Source organism: Pyrgilauda ruficollis, unplaced genomic scaffold (assembly GCF_017590135.1).
Source record: "Pyrgilauda ruficollis isolate IOZ18807 unplaced genomic scaffold, ASM1759013v1 scaffold11, whole genome shotgun sequence".
Lineage (NCBI taxonomy): Eukaryota > Metazoa > Chordata > Aves > Passeriformes > Passeridae > Pyrgilauda > Pyrgilauda ruficollis.
Genome location: NW_024509210.1, coordinates 921,137 through 941,369, shown reverse-complemented (window position 1 = coordinate 941,369; position 20,233 = coordinate 921,137). Strand labels below are relative to the sequence as shown.

The 20,233-nt window shown below is 46.0% G+C and overlaps 1 protein-coding gene across 3 annotated transcripts in view; it reads right to left on the bottom strand.

Annotated features, from left to right (window-relative positions):
* Nucleotides 1-20,233, bottom strand: part of PRKG1 (protein kinase cGMP-dependent 1) — a 353,067-nt gene that overhangs the window by 11,183 nt on the left and 321,651 nt on the right. For all 3 annotated transcript variants that reach the window (XR_005955720.1, XM_041474557.1, XM_041474547.1), the window contains exons 10-12: nt 11,524-11,620; nt 3,901-4,040; nt 273-362 (exon numbers count right to left, since the gene is read on the bottom strand). Coding sequence is in view for 2 of the 3 variants with exons in the window: in XM_041474557.1 (XP_041330491.1) it covers nt 273-362; nt 3,901-4,040; nt 11,524-11,620 (327 nt within the window). In the remaining variant the exon portion in view is untranslated. The remainder of the gene's footprint in view (nt 1-272; nt 363-3,900; nt 4,041-11,523; nt 11,621-20,233) is intronic.

Below are 20,233 nucleotides of genomic sequence, written 5' to 3'. Positions count from 1 at the left end.
CCATAAATCCCAGGAAATATTTATGGATATTATTTAGCAGTGTCCATGTGGCAGAGCTGAAAGTTGAGATTCCCACTCAGAGGGAGAGCTGCAAACACAGGGATGGGAAAAGCTCTGAGATGGGCAGTGGCGATTTTAAAACTTTGACATCAAAAAGACCTGGCCATGGCAGGGGTGGGTGGCAGTGGATGGGCTTTGAGACCCTTCCAAGCCTTCCAGCTGGAATTGTGCCATTTAGAACATCCCATTGTGCAGGACAAGGCCCAGCTCACCTGTCCCTGAGAATTGTCCAGAGCTCTCCCCCCAGGCAGGCCTCCATCAGCATGTACAGGTACTTGCTGTCCTTGAACGTCCTGTAGAGCCTGAGGGTGGCAACCAGAAAATCATAAATAAATCCATTATCTAAGCACTAAACTCGCTGGTCTGACAGAGTTTAAAGAAGCTGAAATGCTCTTCCTCTTCCTCCCGGGAAGGAATGTGGAGGAAAAAGTGCCTCAAGGGATGGGGCCAGGCTTCGTGAACCCATCCTTGAGTTCTGAACTGTGCTCTAAAATCCATGCTCTGTGCTCAGCAGGATTTTCTAATAATATTAAATTAATTGAATTTACAGATGTGTTTAATAATATTAAATTACTATGGTGAAAAAACCCAGAGATTCTTTTTTTACTTGATTCTACTGTTCAGCTGCTTTTGTACTTCCTATTCCACTTGTGCCTTTATCCACCCAGGCTTCCAGCAGGGTGTGGATACAGGCAAGGTTTCCTTGCAGATAGTTTGGACAGTAATTTTAATTTTTGTAATTTTTTGGTAATTAATTAGGAAATTAATTATTGTAATTAATTTGTAATTTTTGGATACTAATTTTAACCATTTCTGCAGCAGAAAGGAACGCTGAGGGTGACTCCTGGTGCAATTCCTACATTCCTGGCAGTTTCCAGGAACTGAAAATTCAGGAGTTAAAAATTCCAGGAGTTAAAAATTCAAGAGCTGCTGCCACATGATGGAAATGAAACCAGGTGGGTTTTGCAGATTCCAGCTCTTCCCTGTTAATCCCAGTTATTATTTTGACAGAGCTGTGGGATAAATCAGCAGGAAAACACTGCAGAATTTGGTTCCTTTAGAAGACATCCATTTCATTCCATTTCCAGTCATAACTGACCATTAAATAATGCTAAAATGGATGGTTTTAACAAAAATCCTCCCACTTATTTCTTGCCACTGGGACAAAATATCATTTATCTTAATACACATTTAATCACTATTAAACTTTACAGAAAACTTCAAGAATCCAAAATGTAATTTCATCATTTTAATTGGTTGGTAATTTAAATTACCAAGTACTGAAATACTTTCCTTAATTAAGACAGCCCTGCTGAAAATTTTATGGGCATTAAATCTGGCCTAAAATGCACAGATTAAAAAAAAAATCAAATATTATTTATCAGCTATCATGGAAGCATAAAGTTTAGACACATGAAAGGACATTATTTCCTAATTTTAAATGACACAATATTTGAATAACTTCTTTATTTATTTCTTTATTCCTTGAAATATTTGCACTTGTTTGGCCCCTCATTCAACCTTTGTTCTTTTGGAGTTTTAGTTTACGTAAAAGTCAATTTTATTTATTGCCATTTGGCCTCTCCTGCTCCTTTTGCCTGGTTTAATTCATTTTAATAACCAAACCCAGTTACTCTTCAAAGACTTTTTAATAAACACAATGAATTAAGAAAACAATCAAGTTCTTCAGGAATTTTGTCTTTCCCATTTCAATATCCCAGAGGTTGTGTCCTTGCTCCGAGATAATTTTAAACCCACCTTTTACCTATCAGCTCAGAACTGAATTAATCTACTGAAATATTCAGATTCCTGCCCATTGCACCCCCCAAAAAAAATTATCCCAGCTGATCCAAGAAATGGAATAAACAAGTTATTGAATAAAGAATAAATAAGTTGAATAATTTTAGGATAGATACTATAGGAAAACTTCAAATCCCTGCAGATGGGCAAGAGGAGAAGTTTGATAAATCAAATATTTTCTAGCAATAGCAAAAGATTGGACTTTGTGATTTGGAAACCTTCCCAGAGCAGGGTTTCCGTGGGATATTAAATATTTAATATAATTCAGGGATAGTTGTTATTGCAAAAGGTGGGAAGCACTGCAGGATATGGAAGGAGAATATGCACAGGTAAAACATCCTTGTTCGGCTTCCCTGCTGAAGGATGAAGAGTGGGAATTCCATTTATCAGCCATGAATATCACTGGCTCCATTAAGCAATGTTTGGAGGCTCAGGTTTTATTTAGGAGTGGGTATTTTTGGGAATGGTGGCTTGGCTGGCCCTGCACTTCCCCTCTCATCCCAAAACAGCTCAGCCTTCCAAAAATCCAGAGGCTGGAATGGCCCAAAGGGAATATTTGGCTACAGCCTGAGTTACAAGGAATGCTTCTGGATCCAAGAGCACATCCTGAAGGGAATGGCAGCCGGGCAGTGTCGGGCTCCAGTTGTCACCCATGAATCACAGGAGAAGCCATGGGCTCCAGGGAATCCCAGGGATGAGCCTGGGAAGGAAACACCCCCTGAGTGCCCCAGCCTGGCCATGTGCTTCCCTTTGGGTTCATCCCAGGGGTTTGGTTTCACCCCAGGTTTGTTTGCAAATCTCCTGAGCAATTTCTGGGAGCAGGGCTGATCTCCTAAGGCAGAGGTTTTCCAGGTATCTCTGAGGGTGGGATGAGGCAGCCTTGGCTTGGATGCCCTTCAAGGTGGCTCCAGGGATTGTAGCACCCACTTCTCCATCCTGACCTACAGCATTGAAAGAACTCCCTCTCTGTCCTCACAGTCCTTGAAAAGCCAGGGAATTCACAGAATCTCTGGTTTGGAAGAGACCTCCAAGATCATCGAGTCCAGCCCAGACCCAACACCTCAACTAAACCCTGGCACCCAGTGCCACATCCAGTCTGTTTTAAACACATCCAGGGATGGTGACTCCACCACCTCCCTGGACAGGCCATTCCAGAACTTTATCACCCTTTCTGTAAAAAACTTTTTCCTAATATCCAACCTATATTTCCCTTGGTGCATCTTGAGACTGAATGGTGTTATTAGGGTGGAAACAACCAAAAATGCCTGGTACCCCTTCTATTCCCTGGACACGTGCTTAGGTTTGGGGCAGGGACATGGTTTTAATGTGTTTGCCCGTGAGGAGTCCAGGGATGCTGAACTCAAGTTGTCAAATATATCAAAAGAGAAATGCTGGACACAGCTGCTCATTGTCATGGCACTGTGTCATTTCAAAGGATGAAACATTGAATTCCAGCTTCCCTTAGTGGGAAGGAAAACTCAGAAATTGGGAAGGAAAAGGAAAAGTAAGCTTGAGCAGGGGCAAAGCCAGGTCATGATAAATACATATATATATATATATATGTATATGTATACGTATGTATGAATTCTTGATGGTAAGTCCAGTGCCTAAAGGAGCTCCAAGAGAGCTGGAGAGGGACTTGGGTCAAGGGACACAGGGAATGGCTTCCCACTGGGATGGATGGGATATTGGGAAGGAATTGTTCCCTGGGAGGGTGGGGAGGCACAGGGTGCCCAGAGCAGCTCCCTGGCAGTGCCCAAGGCCAGGTTGGACACTGGGGCTTGGAGCAGCCGAGGACAGTGGAAGGGGTGCCTGCCCATGGCAGGGGTGACACTGGATGGGCTTTAAGGTCCCTTCCCACCCAAATCACCCTGGGATTCCACATGGATCATCTGGCAGCACCAGCAAGCTCTGCCCAGCACCTTCCTCGTGCTCCACACCTCCACTCCCTCCCAGGAGGGAGCTGAAGGCTTGTCCCTGCCGTGGCTGATCCCTGTGGGGATCCCCGGCACGCTGAGGGCCCAGGGCAGGGGGAGGTACCTGACGATGAAGTCGGAGTGGGCGCTCTGCATGATCTGCTTCTCGGAGCGGATGTGCTCCTGCTGCCGCGTGTCCACGATGTGCCGCTTCTTCAGGATCTTCATGGCGAACGTCTTGGCCTCCTCGCTCTTCAGCTGCACCTGGGCACGGCAGGACACGCCGGGGTCACACGCAGGCCACAGCCCAGCTGGAGTCCCACCTCCCTGCCAGCAATCCCACCTGCCTGCCTTCCAGGAGTTCCTCCCAGCTCTCCAGTCATCATCCAGGCTTGTAACTGTGTGGCTTACTGCTAAAAAAGCCATTTCTAAACGCTATGATTTTTAGGGAAAAGCCAAATGTGGGTGTTGCTCTGGGGTCAGGAGATGTTGCCAGTTAACATCTGGCTTCCCCAGTCTCTTTCCTCCAGGTCGCCCCACCTGTGCTGGCTGGTTGGGAATCACAGAGCTGGGATGCCTGCAGAGGATGAGCAGACCCCAGCAGCACTCCCTGCTCATGGCTTGGCTTTTCACCTTAAGACTCTACCACCTATTTTTAGCCCAGTCCCCCAAGCTGAGGCTGACAGGAGTTGTTTGCTTGCTCTCGGGGTAACCCTGGCAACTGCTGAACCCTGAGCCACCCCGAGGGGCAGGTCCCTATCCCAAAGCCAGCTGGAAGGCAGCCACCCTTCCCATCCTGGTCAACCCTCTCAAAGAAACCCCGTTGTTGACCTCCCAGGCCTCCAAATCTGCTAAATTCCCCCGGCAGCTGCTCACAACAATATTCCAGTGAGGTGCTTTCCCCGCTATCAAGAACAAGGAGCCATCTGGCAACTTCTGTTTGGGTGTCCTTGTAGGAATTTGGCTTCTGCCAGAGGGAAGCAGCTTGGCTGTCACTGAGCCCCGTCAGAAATCCAGCCTGCCTTTAGGGTTAGGAGACAGCACTCACACAATCAGAATTGATTTAATGCCAAGTCTGGTTTTGTACTGTTTTGCTGACAGGAATGTGGGTGCATAGGAGACACAGCACTTTTGTAGAACCATGGAATGTGCTGAGTTGGAAGAGCCCCTCAAGGATGATTCAATCCAACTCCAGGCCCTCAGACACCTCAATAATCCCACCATGTTCCTGGGAGTGTCATCCAAATTTCCCCCGGGCTTTTCCTAGGCCACACACCCTGAACTTGAACAGTTTCTTGTCCACCTGATTTGTTCTGGCATAGTTCAGGGATCAGGGAAACACCAGGAGGGATGGGATCCCCATGGAAGCACCAGGAGGGATGGGATCCCCAGGGAAACACCAGGAGGGATTGTGGAATGGGATGGGCTTTAAGGTCCCTCCCACCACTCTGGAATTCTATGGGCAAAAAAAGGCAGGGAAAAAGGAGAGATGAAGCCTCTCTGGCTTTTCCATATCCTTGTTTCATAGGATCACAGCTGGCTCCTCCTGTTGGAGCCACTCCAAAATCCTTCCTTTGTTTTATGGAACTTCTGCAGTTCCCAGGACACATAGAGAACACCAGGCCTGATTTTTGTCTGGTTTTTAACACTGACACAGAAATAAATATGGTTTTACACCTTGGTGCTTTCTCAGGCTGGCTGGGACAATGGATATTGAGGAGAAGAAACCCAGAGCTCAATGGAAAAGAGGAAAAAAGAGTTAAGTGTTTATTATCCTTCCTCCTTCCCTGCCTGTATTCCTTATAAATCATCCCTATGTGTGTGATATACAGTCTGCAACTCCAGCAATTCCCGTGCTGATGCAATCCCAGCTGACCTTGGGAAAGTGGAAACTTTCATAAATATTTACCAGGATACAGAACAAGCCCCCAGAAAAGGATTTATTTCCGTGACAGAACATTCCAGGATATTTCCAAGGGATGGAGGGACAGGACACAGGGAATGGTTTCCCAATGCCAGAGGGCAGGGATGAATGGGATATGGGGAAGGAATTGTTCCCTGGCAGGGTGGGCAGGCCCTGGCACAGGGTGCCCAGAGCAGCTGTGGCTGCCCCTGGATCCCTGGCAGTGCCCAAGGCCAGGTTGGACTTTGGGGCTTGGAGCAGCCTGGGACAGTGGAAGGTGGCCCTGCCACTGGATGGGCTTTGAGTTCCCCACTCACCACAGTTTCCCTCTGTGCCCCTCTGAACTTCCACAACAACAAAGATATTTTTCCAAGGGAATTTTGCTTCCTGTGGAATTCTTCCAACAGAAAGGAGCCAGAAATCCACACTTTGCTGAAATGTGGCTATTTCCCCATCACATTAAGTAAGAATTGACTCAACAGCAGCACTTCAGGAGCTGAATTCCAAGTGCTCCTGCTTTCTGGCCATTCCCAAGGTCCTGCATTTTCCCTGTTTCCCAGCTCGATCTGGTGGAACCAACAAAAATAGCAGCAGCTGTTGCTGAGAGCAGCATTTGCAAGCTGAGCTTTCCTAATCCTGACAGCTGCCCTGCTGCACACACACAGTGACTGCTCCTGCCCCAGCAAGAGGATTGCTGGGGCCTGCTTTTCCTACTAAAGGGACTCCTCTTCTCCCAGGACAGAAGAGAATCCCCATAATCAGCCAGAGGGGTGGTCAGGGTCTGCTGCCAGGGAGCAGGGACAGGACAAGGGGAAAGGGCCTCAGGCTGGGCCAGGGGAGGCTCAGCTTGGACAGCAGCAGGAATTTCTGCATGGAAAGGCTGCTCAGGCCTTGGCAGGGGCTGCCCAGGGAGCTTTGCAGTGCCCATCCCTGGAGGTGTCCCAGGAAGGGCTGGAGGTGGCACTCAGTGCTCTGGGCTGGGGACAAGGTGGGCATTGGGCACAGCTGGGACTCCATGGGCTGGCAGGGATTTTCCAGTCAAATGATCCATAAGGATTTTAAGAGGCCTTTCCACATTCCCCTAAGGCCAGATTCAGCATCTCACTCACCTAAATTTAGAGAGAAATGATAATTTACATATCCAAATTAGATTCCCATTCCTGCCTCAGGCCCAGCATTGATTTAGGGTTGGCTACAGAATACACTGTGCTGGGTTAGGCTGGAAAATAAGTCAAGACTTAAATAAACTCTACCTAAGACATGGCTCAAGGTGGTTGTGGCTGCCCCTGGGTCCCTGGAAGTGTCCAGGGCCAGGCTGGACAGGGCTTGGAGCAGCCTAGGACAGTGGAAGGTGTCCCTGCCCATGACAGGGGTGGAATTTTGGAGCTTTAAAGTCCATTACAACTCAAACCATCCTGGGATTTTAGGAGAAGATGGGAAGAAAAAATAATGGAGTAAAAGTGAAGTCTACAAGACACATTGTAGGCTGAATTTCGAAGGATGAATCCTTCAAAATTAATCCCAAGTGGGCAGCAGGTTCGAAACTGTCCATTCCACTGCTTGGGAAAGCCCTAAATTTCCTATCCCAACTGCAGCACTATGAGAGTGCATAGAAAAATAATTAGCAAAATTATACACTAATAAGACACTCAAAAAAGCAAATTTAACAATTTTAATCAAATATTCAACTGTGCTAAACCCCTTTAACTCCACATCCTGATCCCTGTACTGAAAACTGATTTTTGTTGCTTGACAACAAACACAGCCAAGTTTTTTATGAGTAAAGGGCAAATATCTTAAAACATATTAAAATTTCTGTCTCCTATAAAGCCCAGAGGTAAAAATTATTTTTGCAGAAATGTCTGGAAGCAAAAGGCTAAAAAGCAATGAGGAATGTCAAGGGTTTCATGCATAAAATCTTTACAAAGGAAAGTAAATAGAGGAAGAAGGATTCTATGGCTAAGATATGTGGGAAATGGAAAAACTCAGCACTGTGGTGTCTTGGAAATATCAAATAGAGCTAAACTCCAACAATCCCATACATGATCCTGCTCTGCTTCCCAGTTTGGATTTGTCTGAAATAAAAAACCTATTTTTATGTTTAATTCCTGCCTCCAGCCGGAGCTGAAATCTCTGGCTCAGCTCATATTCTGATCCAGCCTCTGCCCAGATTTGATGGACTCCCAACACAACAAAATCCCATCTTTCCAAACTTTGCAAAGACCCTTTCCATGAACAGACAAGCCCTAGGACATGTTTCCATCTACAAAGGATGCATTTAGTTTCAACAGGCATTCAAAATCCAGGGAAAATTAAAACATGGCCCTGCAGTGGTGTGATAAAGGTAAACATTCTGCACATGCTGGAGAAGGAAATATGCTGCAAATGTTTGGAGGGGATGGAATAAAAATGTCAGATCATCCCCAGGATTTTGCTGAGCTCAAAAAGAGTGATGTTGTCAGATGAGTTTGGGATTTCCTTGGACACCTGATCTCAAATTCCTCACTGAAACCCCCAAATCTTTCCCCCTTCCTAGCAAGCAAAAGATCCATTATTTGAAAAGCTAAAAAATTCACAGAATCCTGGGATAACTGAAGCTGGAAAATCCCTCCCAGGTAAGCTGTGCCCAATGCCCACCTTGTCCCCAGCCCAGAGCACTGAGTGCCACCTCCAGCCCTTCCTGGGACACCTCCAGGGATGGGCACTGCAAAGCTCCCTGGGCAGCCCCTGCCAAGGCCTGAGCACCCTTTCCATGCAGAAATTCCTGCTGCTGTCCAAGCTGAGCCTCCCCTGGCCCAGCCTGAGGCAATTCCAGACAATTAAACCCAAAAAATAGGAGATTTCCAAGAGAAAAATGATCTTTCCAATAAAAAAATTTTGCATTACCTAGGAAAAGCAGCTGGCTTGGGAATTGGAAATTGGACACAGTTGGAAATTTCCACCAATAAATATCTGGATTCTGCATCTGTCAGCCTATCAGAAGACAATTGCAGTGGGTTTTTCCTCGTTATCTAATTAATTCACTAATGGCTTTGTTTACAACACAGGCTGGAGGCTGGAAGAGATTTAATTGCACTTTAGAAGCTGGGGCCAGATTTCTCTTAAAACACAAATAAAGCTGAAAAATTCCATTGTGTCCACTTTGTACAGAGCCCATAAAACATGGCTGTGACATTTTATGTGCATGTTTTTATTTGTGTCTTTAGAAATCCCCATATTGCAAAGGAATTTTGCTTTTTGGAGCCACCAGGAAGCCAGGAGTGCAGAAGGTAAGGATATGATTTTTAGTCTCTGTGCTCAGCTACCACCTACAGGCACCAATTCCATGGAAAAATGACTCCAATCCTGGATATTCAGCTACTCCAATGTATTTATTTCAGAGCTGTCAAAATAATCTTGATTTAAACCCAGAAGAACTGACCTGGAGCAGATGCTCAGGAGCAGAGGACTTGAGTGAAAAGGAAATTAAAGAACAAAGCCAAGAGCAATAAAGGTGAGAGCAGAGATGATTTCTGAGGGCTGGAGACAGCTGTCCTCCATCCCTGTCACATGAGGTGACATTCCCTGTGCCAGTGGCCCTTGAAATTCCTGTTTTCCTAATGTTGGAAGAGGCACCAGGGAGTCACCAAAACACTGAGCAAAACCCACTCGTTCCAAAGCTTTGGAATGTTTTTCTGAGATACAGAAAACAAAACTGCCTGGAAAAGCAAGACAAAAGGGGATTTCCATGTGTAATATCCATGGAATCAAAAATAATTTCTATTTTAGGCTGTCTGACCTAAAAGCCATATCCTTGTGCATGGATGCATGGAAAGGGCGACCTCTCCAAGGCACCAGCATTCCCAGAGGTGTCTGGAAAACCACATCCAATGGGAATATTATTCCTTCTTGGCCAATCCCAGCCCTAGACATTCCAGTTGCCCCCCAGCCACTACCAGTTGCCCTCTCCAGCAGTGACGTTCTGAGGCTTTGTGCCCAAAGCTATAAAATCCCTTTTCCTTGCCACATCCTTTGCTTTTTTGATCCATTTTACTCCTGGAAAGCACAAAAACTGTGAATATTTTCCAGGAACATTCTTTGACTTCCATATTCAGGCAATAAAAGAGCCAATTCTTCCGATATATTTCACATTTTTAGCCCAAAGCAATAAACCATATTTTTAATGGAGGAGGTGGATGAGGCAGCAATTCCAGGCTCAGTTTTGACAAACGGAATATTTTCTTGGCTTTGTAACAAAATTTCATTCTGTGGTAAAGAAGTACCAATAAAATCTGGTGTGTCGAGCTACACTTTTAAATATGTTTTATCTGTGTGCAGTTCAGAGCTACAAAAAATGAGCTTATCCAGCATTTTCCTGCTCAGGAGAGGGGCACCCATCCCAGAACAAATCCTCTGGGAATGTTTTTCCCAACTCAGGTGGCTCCAGGGTTTCTTGGAGGCTTCTCAGGTGTGAACATCTGCTCAGAATGGAATATTTCTGCTCGAGCTGACACCTTGAAGGGACAAAGCACCTCCTGCTCTTCTCTCCTGGGCCAGGGCCTTACATCACCAGGGTGGAGTTTTGGTCACTTTAAAGGTGTCCATGTCACCTGGCCATGGCCACTGGTGAGGGTCCCACGAGAAAACCCTCATGGAGACAAACTCGTGCACCTCCCCAGGAACACCCTGAGGTTGGCAAAACCCCTAGAAAATGAACCCAAAACCTAAACGAGGCTCAAACCAAGCCCCAGATTGGTGGGTCACTCACTACAGGATGGAGAAGCCAGATGTTAATTTAGGGGGCAAATCCCTGGTGTCAGGAGAGGAGGGAGGGACCTCAAGAGAGAGGTTGAGCACGACCTCCTGCTCTAAAGCATCCTCAGCAGTGACTCCTTCAAAATACTCATAAATTTAATATTCATACATTAAACCCCAGGAAGAGACCAGTGTTCCCCCAGATGTTCTTTCCTCCACAGGATTTCACATCCAGCCAGAAAAAGTCAGGAATAAACCACAGGGAAGAGCAAGCTGAGCTTAGCACACCAAATTTCCTTTTTATCACAAATAACCGCCTCGTTTTGCCCATTTTACTATCCTTCAGCTCCCACAGGGTTATGGAGCGGAGGCTTCCCTGAGGTTTTGTGGTGGCAACAGTAACTCTGTTCCCCTTGTGCCCGGGCTTGCAGGAGTTCCTAACATACTGCAGGAGTGTCCAGTGTCGGTGTCCGGAGCTCCTCTGCGGTGTAACCCAACTCCCTCTTCCTACTCCAAGGTTTTGTGTTGCCTTGGTGCTGCAAACAGCTCGCCTCTCGCTCTGGATCTGCTTTAAAGGAGACCACAGAGCTCCAAAGCTCCAAGCAGGCTCGGATTTTATCTTTTCTCTACAGTTCTGCACACAACCAGGCCCTGTCTGGGCTGTATTGTCATGGGTCAGGTGCTGAATGTTCAGCTTTGAGGATAAGCAAGTGCAACCACTCTAGACCAGAATAAAAAATGTGTAGGAGAGGCTTTCTAGTGTTACTCTGGATCTGGTTAAATAAGATTTTAGGTTGCTCTTCCAATCCCAGCACTCAGCCAATTCTCCAGGTTGTTTTTAAAAGGCCATAAATCAATGCCGTAAACCACTTAAGAGAGAGAGGAGATGTGTGCTTCTCTCTCAGCCTAGGACATAAATCCTCCTTGGCCATTGCATAGCATTTATTGGTACATTTTTTATGTCTCAGGAAATGTAAGTCAGCTTTCTTCACTAGCTAATCCCAGCAGATCATTTTTCTCAGGGTTATTGGGGTGTAATAACAGAGAAAATTAAGCCTTTAACACAGCAGTTGTATGCGGATGCCACACAAAGAAGAAGAGGTCACCTACCAGCTCCACTCTCCCGAACCCTCCGACTCCCAGGGTGTCGATGATGTTGAAATCCGACAGTTTCAGGTTGGCAAAGAAGGCAGCTTCGGCTTCGTATCTGGAGGTTTTGAGGCGAAAAAATGGAAATTTCTTAGAGGTGCAAACCTGAGCAGTGCGCGCTGCCGCCCCTGAGCTGTGGGAGCCTGGGCCAGCCTTTACCTGCTGCACTTCCATCTCAGCTCTCAAAATTCACTTTTAGCTCAGCATTCTGCTGCTCCCAGTCCCAGCATGGCTCCAGAGGGAAAGGTTTTCCACTGGGGAATAGCAAACATCCCTACTGAGGGTGCAAAGCCAACACCTGGCACCGCAATCCAGCTCCCAAGGCTGGGCACTTTCTATCCATCTTCTCCTGGGTGAGGTTTGCTTGTAAATATTTTGGTGTCTTTAAGGATTTTTGCAAGATAGAAGTCTCTCTTAGGAGTTTCTCATATCCATAGGCTGGCAGCAGTTTCTATAAATGTTTATTGGAAGTGGCAGGATCACTAAAGGTCCCTGGAGAGAAATCCCAGCCAGGTTTTATGAAATCAGATCTGATAAGCTGCAAATGCCTGAAATGAATGACTTCAGGCACAGCTCAACATTCCTATAAGGATATCTTCACTTGTTCTCCTCCTATAAACCCACTCAGAGCAGCCATCCCAAGCCAGGAGGTCCCAAAATCCTGATGCTCTCTGTTTATCCCATGGCCAGCTGCCCCACAACACCACGTGCCCGAGTAAGGAACACGCAACTCCAACCCATGCAAGCCTGCCAGAATCAGCTTCCCATGCCTATCCATGATCATAATTCCTCCAAAATAGCTCCTTGTTAAGGTTTAGGGTATTTTTAGAAAGGCTTGGAGGGGAAATGGATGAGGAGGATCCGCCCCCTCCATAAAATGTGACATTTGTCTGCCGGAGAGTCCCTGGGCGTGTCCGACCTTTGGCTGTGGGTGACTTTATGGGAAAAGAGTTGGCTGGATTATGGAGGGAGGCCTGGAAGGTTCAGGGCTTCATTTTAGCTGGAACAGCTTGCAATTAACAGTAGGGCATAATCACTGGAGGCTTTGCTCATGCAGCGTAACAGCAGTGGGAAGATGAGCCACCATCCCACTCCCGTGGCCACCTGGCCAGCTTTGGGACATTCCCACACTGATTATTTCATTAACAGACTCCCTTCAAACCACTTCCTCTGCTCTATTTAAAACCTCAATGCCAATGGGGGAGAGCAAAACTCCATCATTTTCCAAGTGAAAAGGGAAACCTACAGATAGCAGTCCAACAATGTGAAAGGTCACATCACAAAGCCCTAAATCTGAGGCAATAAAGCCTAATTCTCTCCCAGGGAGTGCTGTCAACAAATGACTTCAGCTCTGCTTTATTTTTTATGCTGTCACCAGATCCTGTCGGCGACCTTGCTCCTGATGCATCTGACTTTGGAAGCCAATCAGCTCAGAGCCCGCTGTGAACTTGGGATAACCTTGTGTGCCACAGCTGCTCATTGATCCCTCCGTGCTCATCACGAGGTGAACGCTGAGCTGGCACTTAAAAAGGATTTAAATGTCCCCTTTCAAAGCACAGCAGAGCCATCGTTTCAGGGCTGACAGAGCAGTGAGCGCCTCTCGTTTCCATGATGAATGGACAGAGAAGTTGAATACCTTTAATGATTTCTAATTGCCAGGAAGATGAAATCCCAGTGTGGAAAATTTCCTGCCAACACACTGACAGATGTAAAATTTCAGGGCCAGGGTCGCTTCAAGACCATCTGATTTCAACCTCCCTGCCATGGGCAGGGACACCTTCCTGGATAAGGAAGCTGAAATATTCTGGATTTGCATTGGAACATGTCAAAAAACCTGTATTATTTTGCTTAGAAAAATACTTGCTGCATTCTTGGGATTGCTTTGAGAATCCCTTGGCTAATTCCCTCTGCCACACTCCTTGGATGTAGTGAGAACACACAAGTGCAGCAAAGCAGATGAGACAAATTGGATGCATTTTTTTTCCCTAAATACAGCACAATAAGCCTCCAAACCCTCAAAGAAATGCCAAAAACATGCAGTGAAACCAAAACACAGGTAAAATCAAGCAAACAAGCCCTTCCCATGCCCACTAACAACAGTCCCACTGGAATTCTGTTTTATTCCCAGCTAAAAAAGTCCAAGTCCACTTAAACACCAAATTCCTGTAAATTAGGTTGTTATTCATTCCAAACCTGCTAAGATGGAGGATAAATATCTTCAGAAAAAAGAGGAAAATACAAATATTCCCAAACTAAATCAGATCCCAGGGGTATGATCCTCATCATGAAGTTTAGAATTCCTTCCAAATTCCTGAAGCTGAGCGTGCTGCTCCCTGAACAGAAGCTCCCAAAGTTGTGCAGCGTGAGCTCCTGGCTCGACAGAACGATGGTAAAAAACATCTGTGGTGTTTGATTTTACCTCCCAAAGTAAAGAGGCACTGGGAGGGCAGTGCTAAGGAATACAGAAGTTGATATATTAATATTTTTCTGTAGAAAAATGCTCAGTTCTGGATCAGGATAAAGAATCTGCAACAGTCTGAAATGTTTGGGGTATTAACAGGGTGGCTCAGGCTGGAAGGGACCACATGTGGTGTCACCTCCCTGCCCAGAGCACAGGGCACAGCATTGTGTGCACACAGCTCTGCCACAGCCCCAGGGAGGAGAGCCCCCAGGCTGTGTGGGCAATGTGCTCAGGGAAGCAGCTCCGTAGAACAGAGGTGGGATGAGAGTAAGGACAGTTGGACCCCACTTGTGCAGGATGAGGTGGGAATAATTAATCTCTTTGTGGGACAGATCCACCTCTGCTTGGGCAGGATGCTTTTCTCCACTTTGGAGATGGCACAGCCTCATGCCATTCCTCTTTAATCAGAAAGGCAGTTTTATTGTAAATCCCAGCCTTATGCCAGTCCTTGGAGACTTTCCAAATAATCAAATGCTTTTCTGACTCTGGAAGAGTTCAAATTCCTGAATTAATTGATGGGAGGAGTGCTGGGAAGACACCTTGGAGGCACAAGTGGCATCACAGGCACACACTGGAGCTTTGCAGACACGAGGCCTGAACTTCCTTCACTGGGATTTCTGGGCTTGTTTGTCTCCAGTGGAATTAACTGTAATTAAGAAAGAGCCTTTCCCTGGATATTTTGGTAATTGTGCTGCTCATCCCAGGTCAAAATGCCTGGAAAATTCTAGCTGGAAGTGCACAAAAAGAAAACATCCAGGGAACGTGTGATCCAAAAGCAACGAACAGTCTGTTCTTTAATAAAGAGCTTTTAAAATGAAGGCTGAGCTTTTCAGAGGAGCTGGTGGGACACCAGGAATCAACTCCCAGTGTGCTCCTAACGGAACTTTTTGCTTATTGAAGCAGGTTTTTGTCACCTACTGAGACTGGCAGAGCTCACAGTCCACTCCTGAAGCTGACAGCAGAGTGGGACCTCAGAGAACAGCACAGGAGATGTTCAGCTCTGAGTTAGGCAGGAGCATCCTGCAGAGCCTCCAAGCTCTTCTCCCAGATTTCCTGAATCTGAATGGCAGAAACCTCCTGAAAGCTCCTCTGGAAGAGCTGGGGCTTGGGAACACCACTCCTTTCCCTGCCTCCAAATAAAATACCTGTTCCTGAGGAGCTGCCTGGCCTCAGCCTCCTCTTGGGCACCACGTACAAGGCACTAGAGCCATCAGGGGGCTCAGGAGGAAATTCCATCTTCCAATATCGCAGTCTTTTGAAATGGCAGTGCAGAAGCCACAGCCCAAATATCTGGGCAATGCTGTGCCCAAGGGGAGAGGAAATCCTGTGGCTCCTCACACTCCTGGAGGTTTCCTAGAATTTAAATGAGCCACTGCCTTCTAGGTGGTGATTGCTCTGAGAGATATTTCTAAAACTATGAACAACAACAAAAATAATGAAATAATTGTGTTACCCAGGCAGCTGATAAACAAGAAAATGTGAGGAGCAAAGGTTTGCAATTACCCAACTGCTCAGCTCTGCTGAAGTAGCTCCTGATTCCCATCCTAACCGTGTTGGGAAACATCAGACATCTGTTAGCAAACCGTCATCTCCACAGAAAACTTGGCTCCTCTCCACCTGCAGGCTGCCAGCTAGTCAGGAATTGCAACCAAATGAGAACCAACTACCCTGATCCGAGCAAATGCCAGCAGTTTGGGGTGACAAACCCAGAATTTGGGAGCCCTCCTCACTGCCAGACACCAGCTTTGTTTAACAAGCAGCTTCTTACATGTGTTTTTTTGGACAGCCTGGTCACTACCTCACCCTTCACTGAGGAAATGCATTTCTGAAGATGGAAATTATGGAGTCTCTGCAAAAACTGGGAAAAGTGGAGCTGCAGCACCTGGATGGTGATGATCCTAGCCAGCCTGCAAGGAGACACAGGTGAAGTGAGCCTGAGATCCACAGGTACGGTGAGGAGGGAAATACATCCCAAAACTAAACCTTATTTCTATGCCCACTGCAAGCCCTCTCCTTATGGTTTTAAGATACAGGGAGATTTTAAAGAGGTCAGAGAATCGTGGAATAGTTTGGCTTGGAAAGGACCTTCATGATCATGTTGTTCCAAACACCTTCCAGGCTGCTCCCAACCCTTTCTTGAACACTACCAAGACAGGGCAGCCACAATTTATTTCTTATTAAATGAATCATCTGTTTCAGCTGATGGGACACTTAAAAATCTGTGTAAAAGAAAGTAAAAATTCCCCCAGATCTTCACTTCTGTGACTATTCTTACTCTCCATCTGACTGCCCATATTTTAGCTGGGATGAAAGGACCCACCTGGCTCTGGTCCATCCATGGAACCCTGCATGCCTGGTACCCTGAAACCATGTAAAGCTCTCTAGATTAGATTTGTGCTGTGTCAAATTTGAGTGAAGGTGAATAATGGGAAGTGGCAGGGACATGGCTGCAATTCCTGTCACCAGGAGGCTTCATCTTTGAAAGTGATGTAAGGAGGAGCACGTGCAGCAAATGGTGGCAGGGTTGCCACAGCTTCCCTTCCCTTCTCTGCTGGCTCCAACGACTGAAAAGCTCAGGATCACATCTTTCCCAGGGATTTGAACTCAACCCTTGCTGGGAAAGGCCAAACCTGCTCCCCAAACTTCTGCAGGATCTGAGCACCTCCAGGTCTCATGGATTAGCTGGAAGGGGATGGTGGCCCCAAAATGCCCCTCGGGCAGAGGAGGCAGTGAGAGCAGGGAATAACAATGTCCTGCATGTATGGGTGATGCCTTGTGAAGGCTGACCTAGAACAGAGCCCAGACAGAGTTAAAGAATAAAGCAGGGATTTATTAAAAGGATCTCCTCCATGGATGCACCTTGGGCAGCACAAGAGCCCAGCCAGGGCTGCACCCAAGGTGAACCAAAATGGTCACAAAATGGACACCTGGTCACAGGGTCTGTCACTGTGATCAGTTCTGCTCCATTTGCATCTTGGAGTTCATTGTCCAATTCCAGCTCCAGCCCATGCAGTCCCATCCTGCTTGTTTTTCTCTCTTCAGCCCACATTGTTTGTACTCTGGGGCCTGAAACTGTCCTTGGTGCCCAGCTAGAGCAGGAATTGTTTTGTCTCCCTGCTCTGTGCAGAGAGCTCACCATCCCTTTGTGTGAAGCTCAGACCCACACACTAAAGCAGCACAGAATGTGAAAAATAGAAAAGCTAAAACCTGAGGCATCATGGGAAAGGCCTTTGTGCTCCTTCCTCTGCATACCACATGTCCATCTCCTCATGATGCACAAATGCACCTGGGAACCTCCCAAAGTTCCTTTTAGGAAAAGCTGCCATTCCAAGGAAAAGCCCAGCTCCTCGCCTGTTTCCTTATCCATCACAAACATTACAGAACAGCTGAATTCATTCCCAGCTCTGTCACATTATTGCCATTTATGAGCTTGCTCACAAATGCTGATCCCAAAATTATTCAGGATATCTCCATCAATAATTCCTGCCTGGGATTAGCTACCCTATAATGCCAATCCAGTCCAGGGAGGAATGGATGCTACAGTGCCACTCACTGATCCTGGCTGCTCAGAGAGAATTTACCTCCAGATGAGGAGATCAAGAAGGAGAACATCTAACTCATCTTCTACTCTCTCTTTTTTTTTTTTTTTTTTTTTTTTTTTTAATTGCAAACCACACCAGAATAGTGGAAGGATGGATCTGTGAATGGATCCAGGGCAAACAGATGGGAATAATAACCCAGGTATTCCTTAGGTCAGGTGTCCTGCTTCCAGCCCATTCTTCTAAGGTGGCTTTAACTCCTAATTTAGTTGCTCCTCTCACTGCCTTCCACATCTGACACCTTCAAAAATTTAAAACCAACCCCAATTCTTTGGGATTTTTAAAAGCCGTGTGCTGGTGGTGCCACTGGGTTTGAAGCTGCAGTTGTTGAGACCATTGCATGGAAAAGAAAGGCCGGATTTCTTTTCAAGTCCATGGTTTAAGGGCTGGGAATTCCTCTTGGATGCCCCAGCACCTGAACTCACAGCCTTTCACAGCAGGAGATAACTGCACACCCCCTGCTTCAGATTTTCTTACAGAATGGGAGCTTTGAGTGGCAGCTAAACCAGACATTAAAGCCTAACTTCCTCTAACATCTCTAACTTCCTCTGGAAGGGGAACGAGATCTGAAATTAAAAATATAGGGCTAAAAAACTCACAGGTTCCTTTGTCCCCTCCTCTTTTTTAAAAGCAAATCACTTTTCAGTGAGAGCTCAGCACTACAAACACGATACTGTGCTGTTGCAGCAAGCTGAGCTCATCCCAGGTTAGTTCAGTAGTTAAACAAAGAGATTTGTTGGCATTATGGGGCTTTGAAGACTTGGATGTTGCACAGATCTCACCAAGAATTGTAACCGAACACACTGAAATGCAGCCAAAGCAGCTCAGAAAGTGCTTCTCCTCATCCAGGCTCTTTGAAAAGTCTGGATTTTCTGAAGTGAGGTTTGTTGAAGCCCTAAAAGTGCCAAGAGATTGGTGATACCTCATTAAACATCTTGTGCTGCTGGGTTCAGTGCCTCCCACCCCACAGTGGGACCTCATCTGAGAGAAAACCCCTTCAAATGCACATTTCATCCTTTTTGCCCCCAGATATTCACATAGGATGCTCTCCTCTTGTAACACAGAGAAGTTCATCACTCCCTTTAAAGCTCACAACAGCCCCCAGGAGTCTGAGCTTCCAAAATCCCAGCCCTCCACTTCCCAGTTTCAGCACCCAAGTTGTGGAATTGTCCATTACACATCTACAAGATGCTGATGGGCCAGAAAAAGCCACAATTTTGGTGGAAGAGCCAAAAAATCTGGGATAGAAAATGCCAACTGATGGGAACTCCGTGGAAACCTGAGCCCCAGTGCTCTCAGGAGAGCACAAGGAGGGTTTTTAGGGAGCACAGTCTCTGATTTTCTCTGGAAGTCACAGGGAGATCACCATGGAAATGTGTGTTTCTTTTCCAGATGCACATGTTCATCCTGAACTCCTAAGGAAACAGCTCCATGCTTCCAACAGGACTCTCCCCACCTCCTGCTCTGGGAAGTGCTGGATTCAGCTCTGGGTAAAACAACATTTGTACTGTTCCTCATGCCAAAATGTCCTGAAATAGTTCAAACAAGACACCCTACAGAATAGTCTGATTAAACCCCCCCAGATTTTAATCCATTTTAATTAAAAGGGGCGGAGGGAGGATGTGGAGTATTCCTTCCTCTGGTGGAGTTTCCTGTTCTGTGCAGTATTAAAGGATATTGCTTAAGGATGGGGGTTGTTCCTTCTCTTTTCCCTCCCTTTTTCCTGGCCTCTTGTTTTAACTCTGGATGATTTTAGCTGGAGGCCAAAGAAATGCCTCACATCACATTCTACCCTGGCCCAGTGAACAAAATCCTAAGGAAAAGCAGAAGACCTCTCACGGCACCTCAAATGCTGCACTCAGACCTTGACAACCTCATTTCATTCCAACAAACAAAATATTTTATATAAAATGGAAGAGCAGTAAAATGTTATTTATCAACAGCCAAATAAATTCATATTCAAATAATGGATTCCTGGGCAAATTGGGGTTTAAACCCCCAGAAGTTTCAGATTTCTGTGGGAGCACCCACCTCCCCAATTCCTAAAGGAATAACACAAAGGCTGTGGAAAATAAACATCCCACAGTGATCTTTAATGCCCTTGAATAATTTAGAAGAGGAAAAAAATAGTATTTTGGTGAGGAAGGAGACAATTCCCTGAATTCCCTCTTTTCTGTTCATTTGCTTTGGATTCAACAGTTTGGATCTATAGACAATAAAATCTCTTTGGAAAAGAAGGCATCAAGGGTGTTTCCTTTCACTTTTCTGACTGAATTCAGAGGCAATAGCTATAGATCCCTTGGGGATTTTTTTCCTTTGGAAAACACCAAGAGGAACCCAGGCTGCTGTGGATACAGAGGAAAACAAGAATTTTGTATTAAAATTCCAAATGAACTCTGCAAGGCCAATAAATCCCAAACTGGATTCAAAGGTACCATTGAACAACACCAAATGTATTTTAGGGAAAACTGTTGGGATTCCTTGGGAAAGAGCCTCAGGTCCACCCTTGGAAATTCAGACATGATCTCAAGGAAAGCTCAGCCTAATTAGACCTTGAAATTGCTCAAATCACAGTTGTGCTCTACAAAATCTCCCCAGATAATTTCAAAGA